We start from the raw sequence: 15,900 nt of genomic DNA, 5'->3' as shown, positions 1-15,900 counted from the left end.
GTTTTTTTAAAATCTGTAATTTTAAGGGTATTTCTGAGATGGTAATCTGATTTACTCTTTGCTTTGACATGACCATTAAACTAAGGTCAGACTCCAGTTAAGATTCTTGACTATCCCCCAGTGTCAAGGTTTGTGCACTGTAAGCCCAAATGTTGCCTTTTCTTCAACGAACGAACGAACGACACACACACACACACACACACACACACACACACACACACACACACACACACACACACATCCATATGTATGTGTATACGTAATCGTGCACAGCATGCTTAGTGAATGAGACACATTGTCTTTATTCACCATTATTCACTGTAAAACACTGTAAAACCAGTCTGCCTTATGCTTTTCAATGATGAATCACTATAATTACAAATTTTGATGATTTTCTGAGTAAAAGTGTTTAATGATAACATCTTTGTGTGCTTTCACCTTTAGCTTACTACCATAACTTACAACTATATTTGGATAGCCTTACAAATAACACACTGTGCAACAGCATTTTACTGTATAATAGATGTCTGCTATCGGTGTATAATTTTTTTCAGAGCAAAAAATTTAAAAGAGATAAAACTACAGCACCTGTCCAAAACTCACAGAGGTATGTCGCCTTTACCATAAGGGCACAGTAAAATTTGTATATGCTAGGAAATAAGTTCAGAGTAGACAAAGTCTTTGAAGTGAAGAGTGATGGCCAAGAATGCTAAGACTTGATGTTTATTAGGAATTGGAGATGTGATGAATGTATATGTTACAATCATGAAAATTTGACTTTTTCCATGTTTAAGTGCTATAATTGTGTCCCCAGTGCTTCTATCAACCTAGAAAATGTAAAAAAGATCAACCCAGTAGTTTTGGTAAATCATTCTTTGCATGTGGAAAAAATAGGTCATTGAAATTAGGCTCCCTTGTGATGTCAGAAGGGGATAATACCGCCCCTTAATCTGCACTATCCAACCACGACACTTCCATTTAGTGCAGAGATCAGCTCATTTGCATTTTAGAGGACACACCCCAAAACAGCACATGTGTGTCCTACAAAGTGGCAATTAACATGCTGTAATAGATGATCTGTGGGGTATTTTTAGCTAAAACTTCACATATGTACTCTGGGGAAACCATACATTTATTTGACATCTTTTAAAGTCTTGCGAAATGTCCTCTTTAAAGCATTTAGTCACTGAATAAATATATTGATGTTTTACTTCTTTTAAAAGTTTTTTTTTTATGTTTTGTGAATCAACCCTGATGTGGGATTATTTGGACCATGTAGGCTTAAATGGTGTCAATTAAGCCCATGCCAGACTTTAGTCTTCATTCATAAAAGATCTTTTCTAAAATATACATCAACTAATTATACAATTTCAACTAAAAGAGATAAATCTGGCATTTTAACAAACCATTAAACCACATCAATATCTTTTAAAAAAAAAAACACCTACGCTGATTTCGGTGGTGCTTAATGGGTACACTTAACCTACATGAAAATAATTTGCCTCAGTTTACTTCATCTTTGTTGTTTTAAAGAAACAGTTGACCAAAAACTAAAAACACCAGGGGAAAAATGTTAATATATATATACACACCTTTAAATTCTCTTCAATATCCACCATATTGACCTAGGATGTGTACATGGCCGTGTACTGCAGGTGAAAATGAGTCTCAAACTCCTTAAGAAACAGTAATAATTTGTCCAAGCTTTTCTGAGACACTATTATAATTTTCACTCATCTGTCAAAAGCACAATAAAGACATATACAGTCGTGCCCAAGAATATTGGCGCCCCTTATTAATTAAAAATAAAAATATTAAAAATCACAAAAATGTATCATTTCATTGGATAATAAGAATTTAAAACAGAGGGGAAATATCATTATGAAATGAATGTTTTTCTCAAATACTTGTTGGAAACAATTATTGTCACCCCTAGAGTAAAATATCTCTGAAGTATATTCACATTCATATTCATCATTTTGAGCCCCCAGCATGATTATAAACAAAATCATTCAGCAGTTTATATTTTCATAGAAATATAAAGAGGAGGGAAACAAAGCCCAAATTCCCTTAATCACCCATCACAATGAGAAAAACCAAAAGAATATATTTCTGTTGTGCAGCAAAAGATAATTGAGCTTCACAAATTGGTGAAGTGGCTTTAAGAAAAGAGCTAGAGCTGTGAAAATTCCCATTTCCATCATCAATAGTTGAGTCTCTGGTTCAGAAAACCTTAAAAACAAATTGTCAAATCGAACCTACATCAACACGTTGTTTGGGAGGGTTACAAGAAAAATTCTCCTAGCTCATTCAAAAACAAACTAAAGCATATTCAGTTATCAGCCATGACTGGAACTTTAAATGGGAATGGCCTCTATGATCAGATGAAACAAAAAAATGAGCTTTTCAGCAGCAAACAGTCAAGACGGGTTTGGTGAACACATAGATAAAAAGTACCCCATGTGTACAATGAAATATACTGCTGTATTTTTGATGTTGTGGGCTTATATTTCTGCTGGAGGTCCTGGACATCTTGTTAAGATACATGGCATCATTGATAATATCAAATACCAAACTGTAATTACTGTCATTATTAAGAATGATTAGTTTATGAGTAACTGCCAGGAGCGACTGATTAAATGAAAACAAGACAGCACTCCAGATGATTTGAATCGTTTAATCACACATAATGGTAATGACACACAGACAGTCTTGCATTGGCTCAAACTTCTCTGTGGTTTTGTCAGTCACCTAAAGCAAAGGGTCTTATATAGCTAAGAGTTAACACAAGAGAAAAAGGTTAAAGGTGAGAAAAACTCTCATCTATAAATGAACTGAAATGGCAGCAGTCAGTGTCCGTCTCTATGAGGTCGTGTCATATCCGTCCTGTCATGTCGGGGTCATGCGTCATGTCACTTAAAACTCTGTAAGAACAAAGACAGCAAAGTTATACAAGTCCACCACAGAGCTGAAGAAACTCAAAACCTAAAACTAAAGCATGCGGTTTGTAGTAGTATAAATGGCTCAATCGGATTGACAAGCCTTCATGTAAACACCTTAATCAACTAGTTTAAGGTCGATCGGATTTAAATTTCGATCGTATTGAAAGGGGGTGGTTAAGTCCGATCTATGATCCGATCATCAGGAGAAAATAACTCATGTAAACACGTAATTCGTAGCATTTTTTCAATCATATGCGAAATTACTTTGTGCACATGCACAGAAGAATTGTGCTCAAGTTCACGTCTCATATTTACCTAATTTTTACGAAACATGCAATAGCAGGGCAATGGCAACATGCATTATTGAGGTAATCGGGATCACGCACTGTACATTCTGCAGTGTTCATGTCTTTCATAACATAACATAAAGCAATAAAATAACATAATGCCTTTCAAAAAGTGTGTTTTCTTTTCCTATATCTGAAAACGTAACTTTTTGCGTTGCCAAGTCCTTCTGTGGTCAGAGTTCAGATTAGGGCTACTTTTACACTGTTTAGCTGAGTTGATTTTTTTCTGCGTGTTATATATCGAAGGTTTTTGTTCGCTAGTAATTGGCATTTTTGCTGTGAATAGTCATTGGGAGGCTTTTGGGCGAGTTTTGAATGTCCATTGGGAACGTTTTGATACACGAATCTGGCAACCCTGGCTGTGCTCGTGCAGGCGGTTGGTTTGGTTCGGATTGTATAGAATGTAAATGAACATTTTAATCCGACTGCAATGTTTAGGGTACATGTAAACTGTTTTGTTTCAAACTGCAATCGGAATAAATTCAGTCGGATTGACTAAATTTAGTGCATGTAAACATAGCCATTGAGTGATCTAGAAAGTCTGTTTATACCGTTAAAATACTGTTTAAACATTATTAAATGTAAAGGATTATTTCTCCAAGCAGCATATGAGCACATCAGTTCCTGAAGAAGAGGAAGGCATACATAACAGTATACAAAACAGGTTTAGACCCAATGAAAAAAAATCATAAATTAACAATGGGCTCCATTTCGGAAATTGAATTGGCCAGGATATTTCTTACATCTAAATGAATTCCATTATTGATCTAGAGCATGTCCAATAATGTATAAGTTGATCAATACATGAATGTATAACTTCATCAAATTTAAATTGAGGTTTCAGATATTGGTAATAAACATCCCAAATCGCACACTAATGCACTATTCTACATCATTTGTAATATCACAGTAAATGAAGTGTGTAACGCTGGACACTCAATGATCACAGTGTTGCTTATACAGCAGAAGAGAGGCCCGGATATAAGAAGCTGTGACAGCAAAGTTTGATCGATTCAGAAATATTTTGTGTGTTTCACAGTATCTTACCTATTCAGTTGACTTACCTAAGAGGGTCAAAGGTCAGTAAGTTCTCTGGCGTTTGTGTGACTCCTCTTTGGGCGGGTCTGCCAGCAAGACCTTCATCCTGACCCCGTTCACCACTTTGCCATGCAGCATTGCTATGGCATCCGTAGCAGACCTCCGCTCTGCAAACTTAATATATCCAACGTTCCGACCCGGAACCAAGTAAACGTCTATCAGGGAACCAAAACGACTGCATAAAAACAACAAAACAAATCGACAGACTTTTATTTAGCATGTTTGCATTATTCTGACAGTAAATTGAGGTCTTGAAGCCTCAGGTAAGCTTAGGGCATACTCACACTATGCATACCCAGCGCCATCTCATGGCAATGCATAGGCATTTGATGAGGTGGCTTATTCGTATAAATTCAAAAGATCACATTCGTACATTTTTGTATGATTTACTTTTGCCTCTTCACATTGGGGTTAAGAGGCATGGTTTCGTTATTGTTTTATTTATTATAATCATATACTTTTGTACAATTCACCTTGTAAAAATGTATACAATCAGCTGCGCATTATTATAACTGCTACTGATTTTTCATCTGGGTATAAAGGTAAAACAGTCCAACATGCTACATGTACACTCAGTGTTAGGATCTATAAGAAAGGCACACAGAACATACCAGAACACATCCTCCAGCACGTCTACAGGCAAAGGTGAAGGGTTGAATATCAAAAAGAGTCTCTCTCTAGCCACACTTTCAGACGGGGCCAGTTTCTTCAGAGGAGGAAGAGGTACGTCCGTCTGTATACGGGATTTGGGAGGATTTATGGGAGGTACAGGAGGTCCAGAAGGCGCTGCACAGCCCTGCAGGAGACACGCGAGACATTCAGAAACAGTTTGGTCAATAATCAGATTCAAGCCTTCTGATCCTGAATTATTTTCATAATCTATAGATTATTTTTTCAATTAATAGACTAATCGGATAAAACCCTGAATATTTACTTAATTAGATTTTTCACTTATAGTTAAATAAGGCACAAAATTTGTATTCATGTGTAGAGGTGTACAGTATTTTCCAGAGTATAAGTTGCAACAATCAAAAATGCGTAATGTAGAGGAAAAAACATACAAGTCCCATTGGACTACGCGTCGCATTTATTTAGAAAATTATTTCACAAAATTCAAGCTGAAGAACAGTCATTTAATCTGGAAAGGCAAGTTATTCAACTTATCAATAGCAGACAGAACAGCAGGCTAAATAGATGTCTGTACGTTAACGTAACATTATCAACGTGTCATTCCACATCACTGAATTCATTGAATTGCATAAATACAGGAGCAGCATATAGCAGACTCTTGCAGCTGTATACAGTAATGTTGTCTCTTGGTTCATGTGTGTCAAAATTATTTCATACTGATTTACAAGTCGCGCCTGACTAGAAGTCGCAGGACCAGCCAAATTATGAAAAAAGTGCAAGACTTATAGTCCGGAAAATACTGTACTTCTAAAAGTGCAAAAATGACACACTGCTACAGAGTTTTACAAATATAATCTTTTTGATTTGGATATTTTAACCCTTAAATAAAAAAAAGTGCAGCTTTTAAATAGTAAAACATCTTTAAATATCAAAATGAATTGAGTCTTCAGGGATATGCTGCTGAGGAAATTTTGCCACAGAATAATAAACTCATTTTAATCTTCAACTTTAGACCTTAATGGGCCGTTTTCCCGGACAGGGATTAGACTAGTTCTAGACTAAAAATAAATGTAAGAGCTGTCCAAACTGAAAACAACTTGCACTGACATATCTTAAAATACACCAGTGACCTTTGTTTTGCCTTAAAGGCAGGATAGGCAGGAATTATCTAAAAAAACTTTACAAATTTGTTTAAACTGTCTTTATATACCAATACATAAGTAAAATGTAAGTACTCTGAAAAAGAGAGTTAAAAAAAATCGTGTGTCTGGAAACCTCTCACCACTGTTTTAAACACAGCTCATTTTTCCATTCACTCCACCCCCTCTCTTCCGGGTTTCTTCTAAAGCCACGCCCCCAAAACACATGAACGATGCATGTAGTAACAACATCATGTCACAATCACATGTAATAATACACCTAACTTTATCACTATGAATATAAACAAATAGGATGGCTTTTAGTACTCACTATTAAGCCAGTGTTTTGCATGGAAGAGTTTCCGTGATGAAAGCATTGTTGACTCTGATGAGGACTACACTCCGGAGACAATAACGCTACCGCATCGTCGACTCGAAGAAAAGCCACGTGATATTTACTCTCATTTGATTGCTTCGTTTATTCCTTTTTTGCCTGGTTTGCCTTCGCTGACTGGATATGCAGGTACTGTGAGTTCTGAATGCTCTTTCTCTGCCGTACTTTTGGTCTTCGTGCACGTTCAAATCAATCAAGTGTGCGCATGTGCGGGCAGATCCCATAGCAACAGGGGTGTGGCATGGTCGCGAGAGAGAGTTATAGTCGCGCAAGCCAATCATTTGTTTCGTCCCGAATGGAAAAATGAGCTGTATTCGTGAGAGGTCTAAAGACACTCGAGTTGTATACTCTCTTTTTCAGAGTACTTACATTTTAATTATGTATTGGTATATAAAGACAGTTTAAACAAATTTGTAAAAAAGTTTTTTAGATAATTCCTGCCTATCCTGCCTTTAAAATGCATGCCAGTAATGTTTGTTAAAACTAGTTATATTTATAGTTATAAACTAAGGCCTAGTCCATGTTTAAGCTAATCCCTGTCTGGGAAACCACCCCAATGAGAATTAACATAATTAGTTATTAACAAAATAAGCTATTATGATATGATATGAAAGGGATATACATGCGTTGTTGTTACACTAATAAAAACCTGGATTTTCCCCTGTGCTCATCCGGCGAGACTTCCCCATAACAGATGCTTAGTTTGTGATTCATACTATTTTTATGAAATTAAACAACAATTAAACAAATACAAACTCAATTATATTAAAGGAAATTAAATCTTTATTAACCAGCGTTCGTTTGCACTTTTGCTACTGTCATTGTTGCCAGATCCGCGTAACAAAACCAGCCCAATCGCCATTCAAAATAAAGCATCCTAATGACATTTCAAAGCCCAAAACCAGCGACTAATGACCCAAATGCTTTCATCTCTAACCCACAGAAACACTTTAAAAGAAGCACAATTCAGAGCTCTGCTGAAAGGCAGGGGACCTGGCAATGCTGCGTTGCTTGTAAACAAGCTAGTCATGCGTTAATAAGAAGCAGCATCTGATAAACGTGCAGCTTGTGTTTTATAAGGAAAACGTGACTGACTTGAGCAGGCAGCTCGCACTGTATGAAGCGGATGCGTGTCCGTGCTGTCCGACGGTGGTGCAAAGTGATGTCACAGACTAACTAATTGATGATTCGTTCACAACAAATATCATTGTCGATTTTTATCGATGTTATCAATTAGTTGTTGGCAGTCCTAATTTGAAATAAGATAGAGGGTGTGGTTTGTTTTTTCCACTGCAAAGTGATCAAATCTAGAGATGAAAGTCAGCCATTTCCTTTTCATCTCACACCTCCACTACACTTATTAAGAACTGCATGAGAATTTAACGACATGTTTACTGGAAAATGTTTACGTTACCCACCATGCTGCTCTTCATAAGTTGTGTACCGGAGGGTCCGTTCCAGACCACAGACATCATCTGAGCGGCCACCAGCTGCATGGCCATTCTGCCCACGAGACTGAACACAGACAAGAACCAAAAACATTCAGGAGTTACATATGCAAACAGCTCTATATAACCACCATAAGCATTTCGAGTACAAAAATACTCAACTAGAGAGCTGAATACAAACATACACAGGTATTTACATAATAAAACGAACGTAAAGCTGTCTGTACCTGGACTTGTCCTCTCCGTCATCTATATACGTTACTGATAGACGATTACCAGGCGGATACTCAAAGCCATTTAGCTTCTCTTTGGCATAAACCGCAGAGCCCAGATTACTATAGCGGATCACAATCTGACCTGTAGATAAAACACACACACACACACACACACACACACACACACACACACACACACACACACAACCACACACAAGTGAAATGAATAACTAGCTGGATAAATTCTTTTGCTCAGTTATAAGCAAGGGTTAATGTACAGGCAACTGGTTGTTATCGCAGAAATAAGCCCTAACACACTGTAATCAGGTCTATTATCACACTGAAGGGGTTTATTTCGCAAACAACTGGCTGCCTGTACAATTATCCCACTTATTACACGGTATTTAACCTCACAAGCAAGGTAAGGAACATTAAATGTTGATATGAAATATTTACTTTGCCAAATTTTAATGAGGAAAACACATCTACATTCACTTTTAAGATAAGAGAAAACATTCAAATGTCACAAATACACTATTTTATATTTATAAATATAATATAACATTTGTGTGTAATATTAAACTGTTCCTTTCAAAATTATTTCCAGCATCTGGGTTACTGTGTGTTATTAGTCTTAAGTGGTTGTTATCTCAGAATACATATATTGGATTATCGCGACTGGCCAATCAGAATCAAGCACTTTAGAAAACTATGTAATTTTTGAAAATAAAGAATGAAGCTAAGCTATTTAAGTTTAAATCATATGGAAAGGGATGTTATGGTGCTTTCAAGGACACATGATTAGTTCTTAAGTACAATCAAACTTTAATGCAGTGTTAGAGTAAATTTCCTGCAAAGGTATGCGCCAATTGGTAACAGGGCTAACACTATAGTAGAATACTGTATTAATTTCATGTTTTATTCTGGTGCATTGCATCTTCTGCTGTTATTTATACACATAGAACATAGTCAAATTTTCTATTCGGTGTGTGTCATGTTTTGCCCATGCATTTCAAGGTAATATTAAAAGCACAATGTGTCATTTTCACCACTAGAGGTCACTAAACAACAATGGCCGCTGCTTGATTATGCCGTTTAAGAGCATGGACCGATTCACGCGTTTACATTCATACTTTTCTTCTGATGATCGGATTACAGATGGGACTACACCACCCCTTTCAACACGATTGAAATTTGCATCCGATCGACCTTAAGCGCATTTAAATAAAAGTGTTTACATGAAGGCTTTTTAATCCGATTGATCCATCAATATAATTACAAATGGATTATTTGCTTGCATGTAAACACACAAAACATGTTCATTCATGGATGATATAATGAAGTAAAGTTTTATAACCATTACATTGTAATATAAGCCCACATGTGTTGCTTGACAGAAAGCAGCATCCTAGATGTTACTCCTTCTGCATTCCACATTTGACACTGCGCTGACCGATCAGCGTATGAAATCAAAGTATCACAAGAGTGCTGCTTTTGCGATACTTTGATGTCATGTGACAATTGGTCTGCGCAGTGCCGCGTGAGGCCAAACACATCTTTGGTTTCTATGGCAGCAAAGACAAAAAAACGAAGGAAACCCAGACCTGACTTCCATTGGCAAGTGACCCTGTAAACAGGGGCGGAATGCTTTTAAAAATGTAACCATTGTTGAAAGGTGACATAGAATGATTGAACGGGGTATTTATCCTTGTTCTGTGATGTGACATGTAGACAAAATTTTTTTGTTTGGGTCTGTATTGCCTTAGAAGCTTCCTAAAAACCTCTCTCAGATAGCTCTATTAGGGTGGGGGATTTTAAACAAGTGGTTTTGCACCTATTTGGCTCCCCCTACTGGCTTAACTTGCAATTTCATTACTGATTGGCTGACTTTGCTGCCACTCAAAAAATGTAGCCAATTATTTTAAAGTGGAGGGGCAGTGAGATGCCTGTGATGTCATAAGCATCAGTTTTTCAGATTGGGACGTTTTCTGGCTGACATTTCTAAAAGAGGAATTTCTATGAGACTGAGATGTTTAGCATGTCTAGCACTTTTTGTATGTTTGTTAATGCGGGTAGACTACCATTATCCAACAAAGACAAGGTAAAAATGATTTTTCATTCTCTGTCCCCTTTGAAAATGTTTGGGATATTGTAAGTACACATGTAACAAAATATATATCACTGTGCTATTAGTTTATAAAGATATATTGTGCCTTTAAAATATTTCTGCATTTGTTCGTACACAGTGTGGTGTATAACCTTTGCTGAAGCCATACTGGTCTCGCTGCATCTCACAGAAATCCATTCCTGGGACAAGATCAAACAGGCCGTATATCTGCTCCTGCGTTACGGCTGCACGTGACGTTACCATCAGGCAGCGTGTGATGATGTCAGGGTTCCACGCATCCCCTGTGGCGTAACTCGTAGATTCGTGTGCTGCAGGAAACCAAACCTTATTTTACTGGGATAATACAATAACACAGTGCAACGGTGGCATCTCCAAATGTATACAAAAATCATTGGAGATGTTTACACCTGGTATTAAGATGCATTTTGGTCAATTGTGGACAAGAGAGAGACAGTCATGTTTACAATGGTGTTTTAATCAGTCTCTTTGAGGGGATGAACAATACTCACCAAATGCATAAGTGCTGGGGCCGGGATCACTCCGGTCACGATCCGCTCTGGAGTTTGTGACATACTCGCTGTCTGCTGAGGCATTCTTGTTTCTGGGCTCAGCTAAAATCGCTCTAAAAGCTACAGAGACAGACACATATGAAAACACCACCATCAATAAGTGACACACTTTACATTGTGAAATACTCACTCTTATCACAGTTTTCGATGGCTCGGGCAGCCTGTGAAGGTTTGTGGTATCTCACATACCCCAGACCTTTACTTTCACCTGTAGTCTTATTTCTTATAATGATAGCATACTCTATATCTCCATACTCCTGTAACACAGTCAGAACATCATATAGACATTTACATACTGTACACACATTAAAAGACACAAAATGTGTAAAGTCATTTCATAGAATTATTTCTAAACACATAAATGTTAGAAATGTATTGCGGAAACGCGTTACAAAGACCCTACCCCGGTTCTGGCTAGAGGTGATACAGCTACAGCTTAAATCCCGTGAAATGTTGGGTTTGGGGGTAGGATAAGGGGGCGGCACACCCAAGCTTTTACGCCGGTGGCCAGCGTATGTTTTTTTTATTGTTTCCAATGAAAGCGTGGCAATTTTCATCAAAGCAATCAAAGCACTCAGCTGAAAAAAAGCTGGCAGTCGTCGTCCGCCTGGCATTTTCAGGCGCATTTAAAAGCTTTGAAAACAGTGCTCATCAGGCGAGATTTTGTCCATAGTTGTATCCCTTCTACTCACAACCCAGCTTTCCCTCAAGTGGGCGTGGTTTCAGTGCCAAAAGAGGACATGCCTCCACGGTTTGAGAGCAGAGAATCCTGCCTGTTATTTATTAACTTATTTTATTAATTTGGAGGTTTTTTTAAATCATTCAATTTTGGCTGAATGGTTATACCACATTTTTATGTGGTCACAAACCGAGAACACATTTAATATCAGACTTTAACATACAAAATGAGAAATGACAGACTGTATGAATTCCTGACTCATATACAAAAATGTAGAAAAAGATATAAGCAATTATTTTGTACAAAATAAAAGAAGCCTGTTTTTATAGTATAAACATACGCAAGTTCTATTGATAGTTCATTTATGTTTGATTTTAAAATTTGACCTGGATGTTTTGGTGAGAATCATCTCTTAACACACACAAATTCAATCTGTCCATCAAAAATACTACCTTAAAAGTTTCTTTCAGATCCTCCTCTGTGAAGGTTTTTGGGATCATTACAAATATTCTGGTGAGCTCCTCGTCCTCCACATCCCGATGATTCCCAGAAGATCTGGACTGCGCGATGAACACCTGAATGGGCGAGAGAAGCACCTTTCAATCAACACATCACTTGGTTGCGTCTTCTCATAAATGACTCAATGTCACAAAACAGTACGTCTAAACAAAGCAGTGGTCTTCAACATGGTGCCTGCAGAGTCTGTGAATTAATATATTTATTTATTATATATTTTTATATAACAGCTTGGCTTCGTTTATGTATGTTTGTATGTACATTTAAAAATAACACAATGATAAAATATTTAAATAAAATCAACAAGTAAAAAAAGTTGAGTGAACGATATTAAAAAGTAGCCTTCCGGATTATTTTATCCATTTGGGTAACCCTTGCTCACAAAAAGGCTGGAGACATTTCTAAAGTACATATGTAAGATTATTAAACATTTCTAGTGTATTTGTTTACAATAGCACATTTTAAGTTTCAATGAATCAGTACTGAAGTGAATGCGAATATCTGTAGTTACCTTTATAGGTTTGGTTCCCTCGGCCAGGCATTTTCCGTGCATCTCCTCCATAGCAACGCAAGCTTGAGAAGATTTGGCGAATTTTATAAACGAAACTCCCTTCGACTCTCTCGTCTGTTTGTCTCTCACCTGCAAGATGTCCTGAATCTCCCCGAAATCTTTGAAACGATCTCGGATGATATCTTCTGTTACGGATTTACTGGTGACGAGAAACAGTCGACTGTTCGGCGGCTCGTCCAGATAAGAAGATCGGTTTGTATCCTCCATTATAACAGCAGCACGAGATGCCACATACAAACTAAAGTTTGGCTGAATCACTAGTGATCTGAAAACTCCAGTAACAAATAAACAGCTCGATATCTAACTGCAACGGTATTGTGTGTTGTGGTTGTTGCTGGCTCTTCTTCTTTAATTTTTCTTCTTTGATTTAATGGCGGACTGGTGAGGGGTGATCTGAGCACATACCGCCACCTACTGTTCAATATATTACTCATTTCATCATTTCCCATAGAAAACCTATATATACACCGAACCCCATTGAATTAAAACTACTATATCCCACCTCAAGTCTTTCTTATAACTTTAACTCCTATGAATAGTATGTGTTTTGCATTAAACCCCCTAAAATATCTCTATTAACTTCGAATCCTGATATTTACCCCACATCTAAATCCTTTTTCCATTATTACTAGATACCAGGGCCGGTTCTAGATATTTGGAGGCCCTAGGCAAAATTTATGTTGGAGGCCCCCCACACCCCTCTAATTTTCAGAATAATGTAAGAAAGTGTTTTTCTACTGCGTAAGAAATCAGATGAGCACTACTAATAAACATGTTTTTCCCCATTACTTTTGCTTTTTATTAAGTTTTATCAACAAATTGATTAACTTTATGCTAAAATGTAATTAGAAATTATGCAAAACCACATGTGTTAAAAATTTTAAGGCAGTCACATTTATTAAAAACACCACCTTTTGGGGATAACACAGGATAACAGTTTTGCTTTCTCCAAAGAGTAAACTTAAAAAGACAACAATACATTGCAAAAACCCTAACCGTAAAAAAATTACAGGTGAACACCTCCTAGAAAACTTTTAGTTTTTTTTATTTTAACTTGGTATAAAGAAGAATTTCCCTCTTACTTAACCAATATACAGTATAAAGTTATCTATCAGACTATTGCAATACCTTTTTATAAACTAACTTAAATATCCATACAAATCAGCTGCCACTGGAAGTTAAACAGACCAACTATTTTCATGATTTGAAAACTATAATAAAGTGTAAAGGACTTACAAGATATACAGACAGTTTACTTTAGGTAACGCCAGTTTTGTTTGTTGTTCGACTTTAAATACAAACTTTTTTAAATACAAACGTAATTCTTGTAGTGGCGGCGCCGCATAAAGTTGAACTCACCTTAAAACTTTATTTAATGCTGTCAGTAGTGATTGTCGGACCAGCGCACATGGACTTAGCAGTTATGGAGGCCCCCCTTCCAAGCTTGAGGCCCTAGGCATTTGCCTACTTTGCCTATAGCTAGCGCCGGCCCTGCTAGATACAGCATTAATTCTGTTCTTTCCTGTATACATTTCTTACAATGAAACATTAAATGTTCTACTGTTTCTTTTTCCTTACAATATTCACATAAACCACTCACATGCACTCCAGGGTTGCATTTAATCCTAAATGACCAAGCCTTATCTTGTTAACATAAACGGTCAGGGGATCTCTGGATAATCCGTAATTCGTTTGTAATTATAAAACGAAAATACAGTTTTTCTTTTTTTTTGTTTCAAAACGAAAAACCAAATAACCGTTTTTGTGTCAGAATCAAAAAACGAAAAACCAAATAAAAATTGCCCGTTTTTCGTTTTTGGCGATCATTTTATCGTTATTCCTTTTTTAACAAAGAATGAAGAGAGTCTTTGAACTTCAGTCAATTTCGATTTCGTTTATTGCAAGTGGTGCTCGCTGCAGAGCCAAATGGGCGGAGCTGAAGCTCCAGCTCCCCCTCGCTGGATCTAGTGGGCGTGGCAGCATCAAGTGTGCAGGCGCAGATACAGTTTGTTTAAACTAACTGTACAGCCTGTATCAAGTACTCCGGAGCATAGTATATGATAGCCTATCACATAAAGGTTGAATCTATCCAAACAGTCAATATTCCATATAAATGTGCAATATCATTTTTACAGCATATGCTTTCACATTTACATACAATAGGGACAGATTAGGTAACCTAGTCTTATTTATTATTATTATATTTATTTATTGAATTAATCATATGATATGGTAATACAACAAGGTCATATTGAACATTAGTAAATGCATTAAGGGCTTTGTTGTCACTTTCAGATATTTACATCATTGTTTATGGTAAGCCACAGGAACTAGTAAATGTATAAAAGTATAATATAACCTTAACATTATAACATTAACAGTAGGTTTTAGTCTTCACTCACCCACTATGCTTGTAAATAATTTGAGGGCATATATGCAAGTGAAAGAGTTGTAATGCAGAGCCCTGCTTCACTGTACCGTTGTACATTATGATGTACATTTGTATTTAAAGACATAAGTTGACATCATCCAATTCCACAAAAGTAGTGCCACAATTCAAAGATGTGGCTTACCATAAACCATGATGTAAATATCTAAAAGTGACAACAATGCCCTTGTAAGAAAAAATGATGACGTGGACGTTGAAGGTCTCAATCAAAAAGTAGTTTATTCAATCGAAGCAGTAGCAAAGTACATGAAGCACTCTGGGTTCATCGGAGTTGGATTGAACCCTGAGCAAAGTCAGTCTTAACACTTTATAGTTTCAAACCTGTTTTCCCACCCCTAATGCTAATGAAGTATCCCTTTAAATGTAAATTAAGACTAATACTACAAATGACCTCTTTATCTCCCACTGTGCCCAAATGGGTCATTGTATTTATATGATCAGATTACCTTAGTACCCAACTGTGTGCTCAACCAAGTGGTCAGATAATGTTTAGATAGATGTCTTTTATTATCATGAACCCTCTTTGGTCTGTGTTGGTTCAAGAAGTCTCACATTTGCTCCCATACTACTAGTAAGAAAGTATTACTTCAGGTAATATAATTGTATTGCTTGAACTGAGATTACCTTTTATGATTATCAAGCCTTTTAGAGGGATGAGCTTGTTTCAACATCTAAATTGGAGTGGAATCTTTGTCAAGGCTGACTATAAATTCTTACAATCCCCCGTTTGATGCTCTTGGCAGAGAAGCATCACATCCACTCCATTCATAAAGAT

The 15,900-nt window shown here is 36.8% G+C and overlaps 1 protein-coding gene across 1 annotated transcript; it reads right to left on the bottom strand.

Moving 5' to 3' along the window:
- Positions 1 to 2,657: 2,657 nt before the first annotated feature.
- Positions 2,658 to 13,054, bottom strand: rbm45 (RNA binding motif protein 45). Its single transcript, XM_065293188.2, has 10 exons — positions 12,617 to 13,054; positions 12,042 to 12,164; positions 11,041 to 11,167; positions 10,851 to 10,970; positions 10,473 to 10,649; positions 8,226 to 8,355; positions 7,969 to 8,065; positions 4,999 to 5,183; positions 4,354 to 4,562; positions 2,658 to 2,924 (listed from the first exon to the last, which is right to left on the bottom strand). Exons 1-9 carry the CDS (start codon positions 12,881 to 12,883, stop codon positions 4,370 to 4,372), a joined length of 1,419 nt encoding a protein of 472 aa, XP_065149260.1. The 5' UTR covers positions 12,884 to 13,054; the 3' UTR covers positions 2,658 to 2,924; positions 4,354 to 4,369.
- Positions 13,055 to 15,900: the final 2,846 nt, after the last annotated feature.

The sequence above is a fragment of the Paramisgurnus dabryanus genome, chromosome 15 (genome assembly GCF_030506205.2).
Source record: "Paramisgurnus dabryanus chromosome 15, PD_genome_1.1, whole genome shotgun sequence".
NCBI classification, from domain to species: domain Eukaryota; kingdom Metazoa; phylum Chordata; class Actinopteri; order Cypriniformes; family Cobitidae; genus Paramisgurnus; species Paramisgurnus dabryanus.
Note: the sequence above shows the minus strand (reverse complement) of the source record. Positions and strands in the feature narration are given on the sequence as shown.

Bases quoted from the DNA above. Each gene is read 5' to 3' on its own strand.
- rbm45 (XM_065293188.2), bottom strand. From the start codon at position 12,883: ATGGAGGATACAAACCGATCTTCTTATCTGGACGAGCCGCCGAACAGT. The intron at 10,971-11,040 runs GTGAGTATTTCA...CTGTCTCTGTAG, and splicing joins CATCGAAAACTGTGATAAGA to CTTTTAGAGCGATTTTAGCT. The intron at 8,356-10,472 runs GTTATACACCAC...TTTTATCTACAG, and splicing joins CCAGTATGGCTTCAGCAAAG to GTCAGATTGTGATCCGCTAT.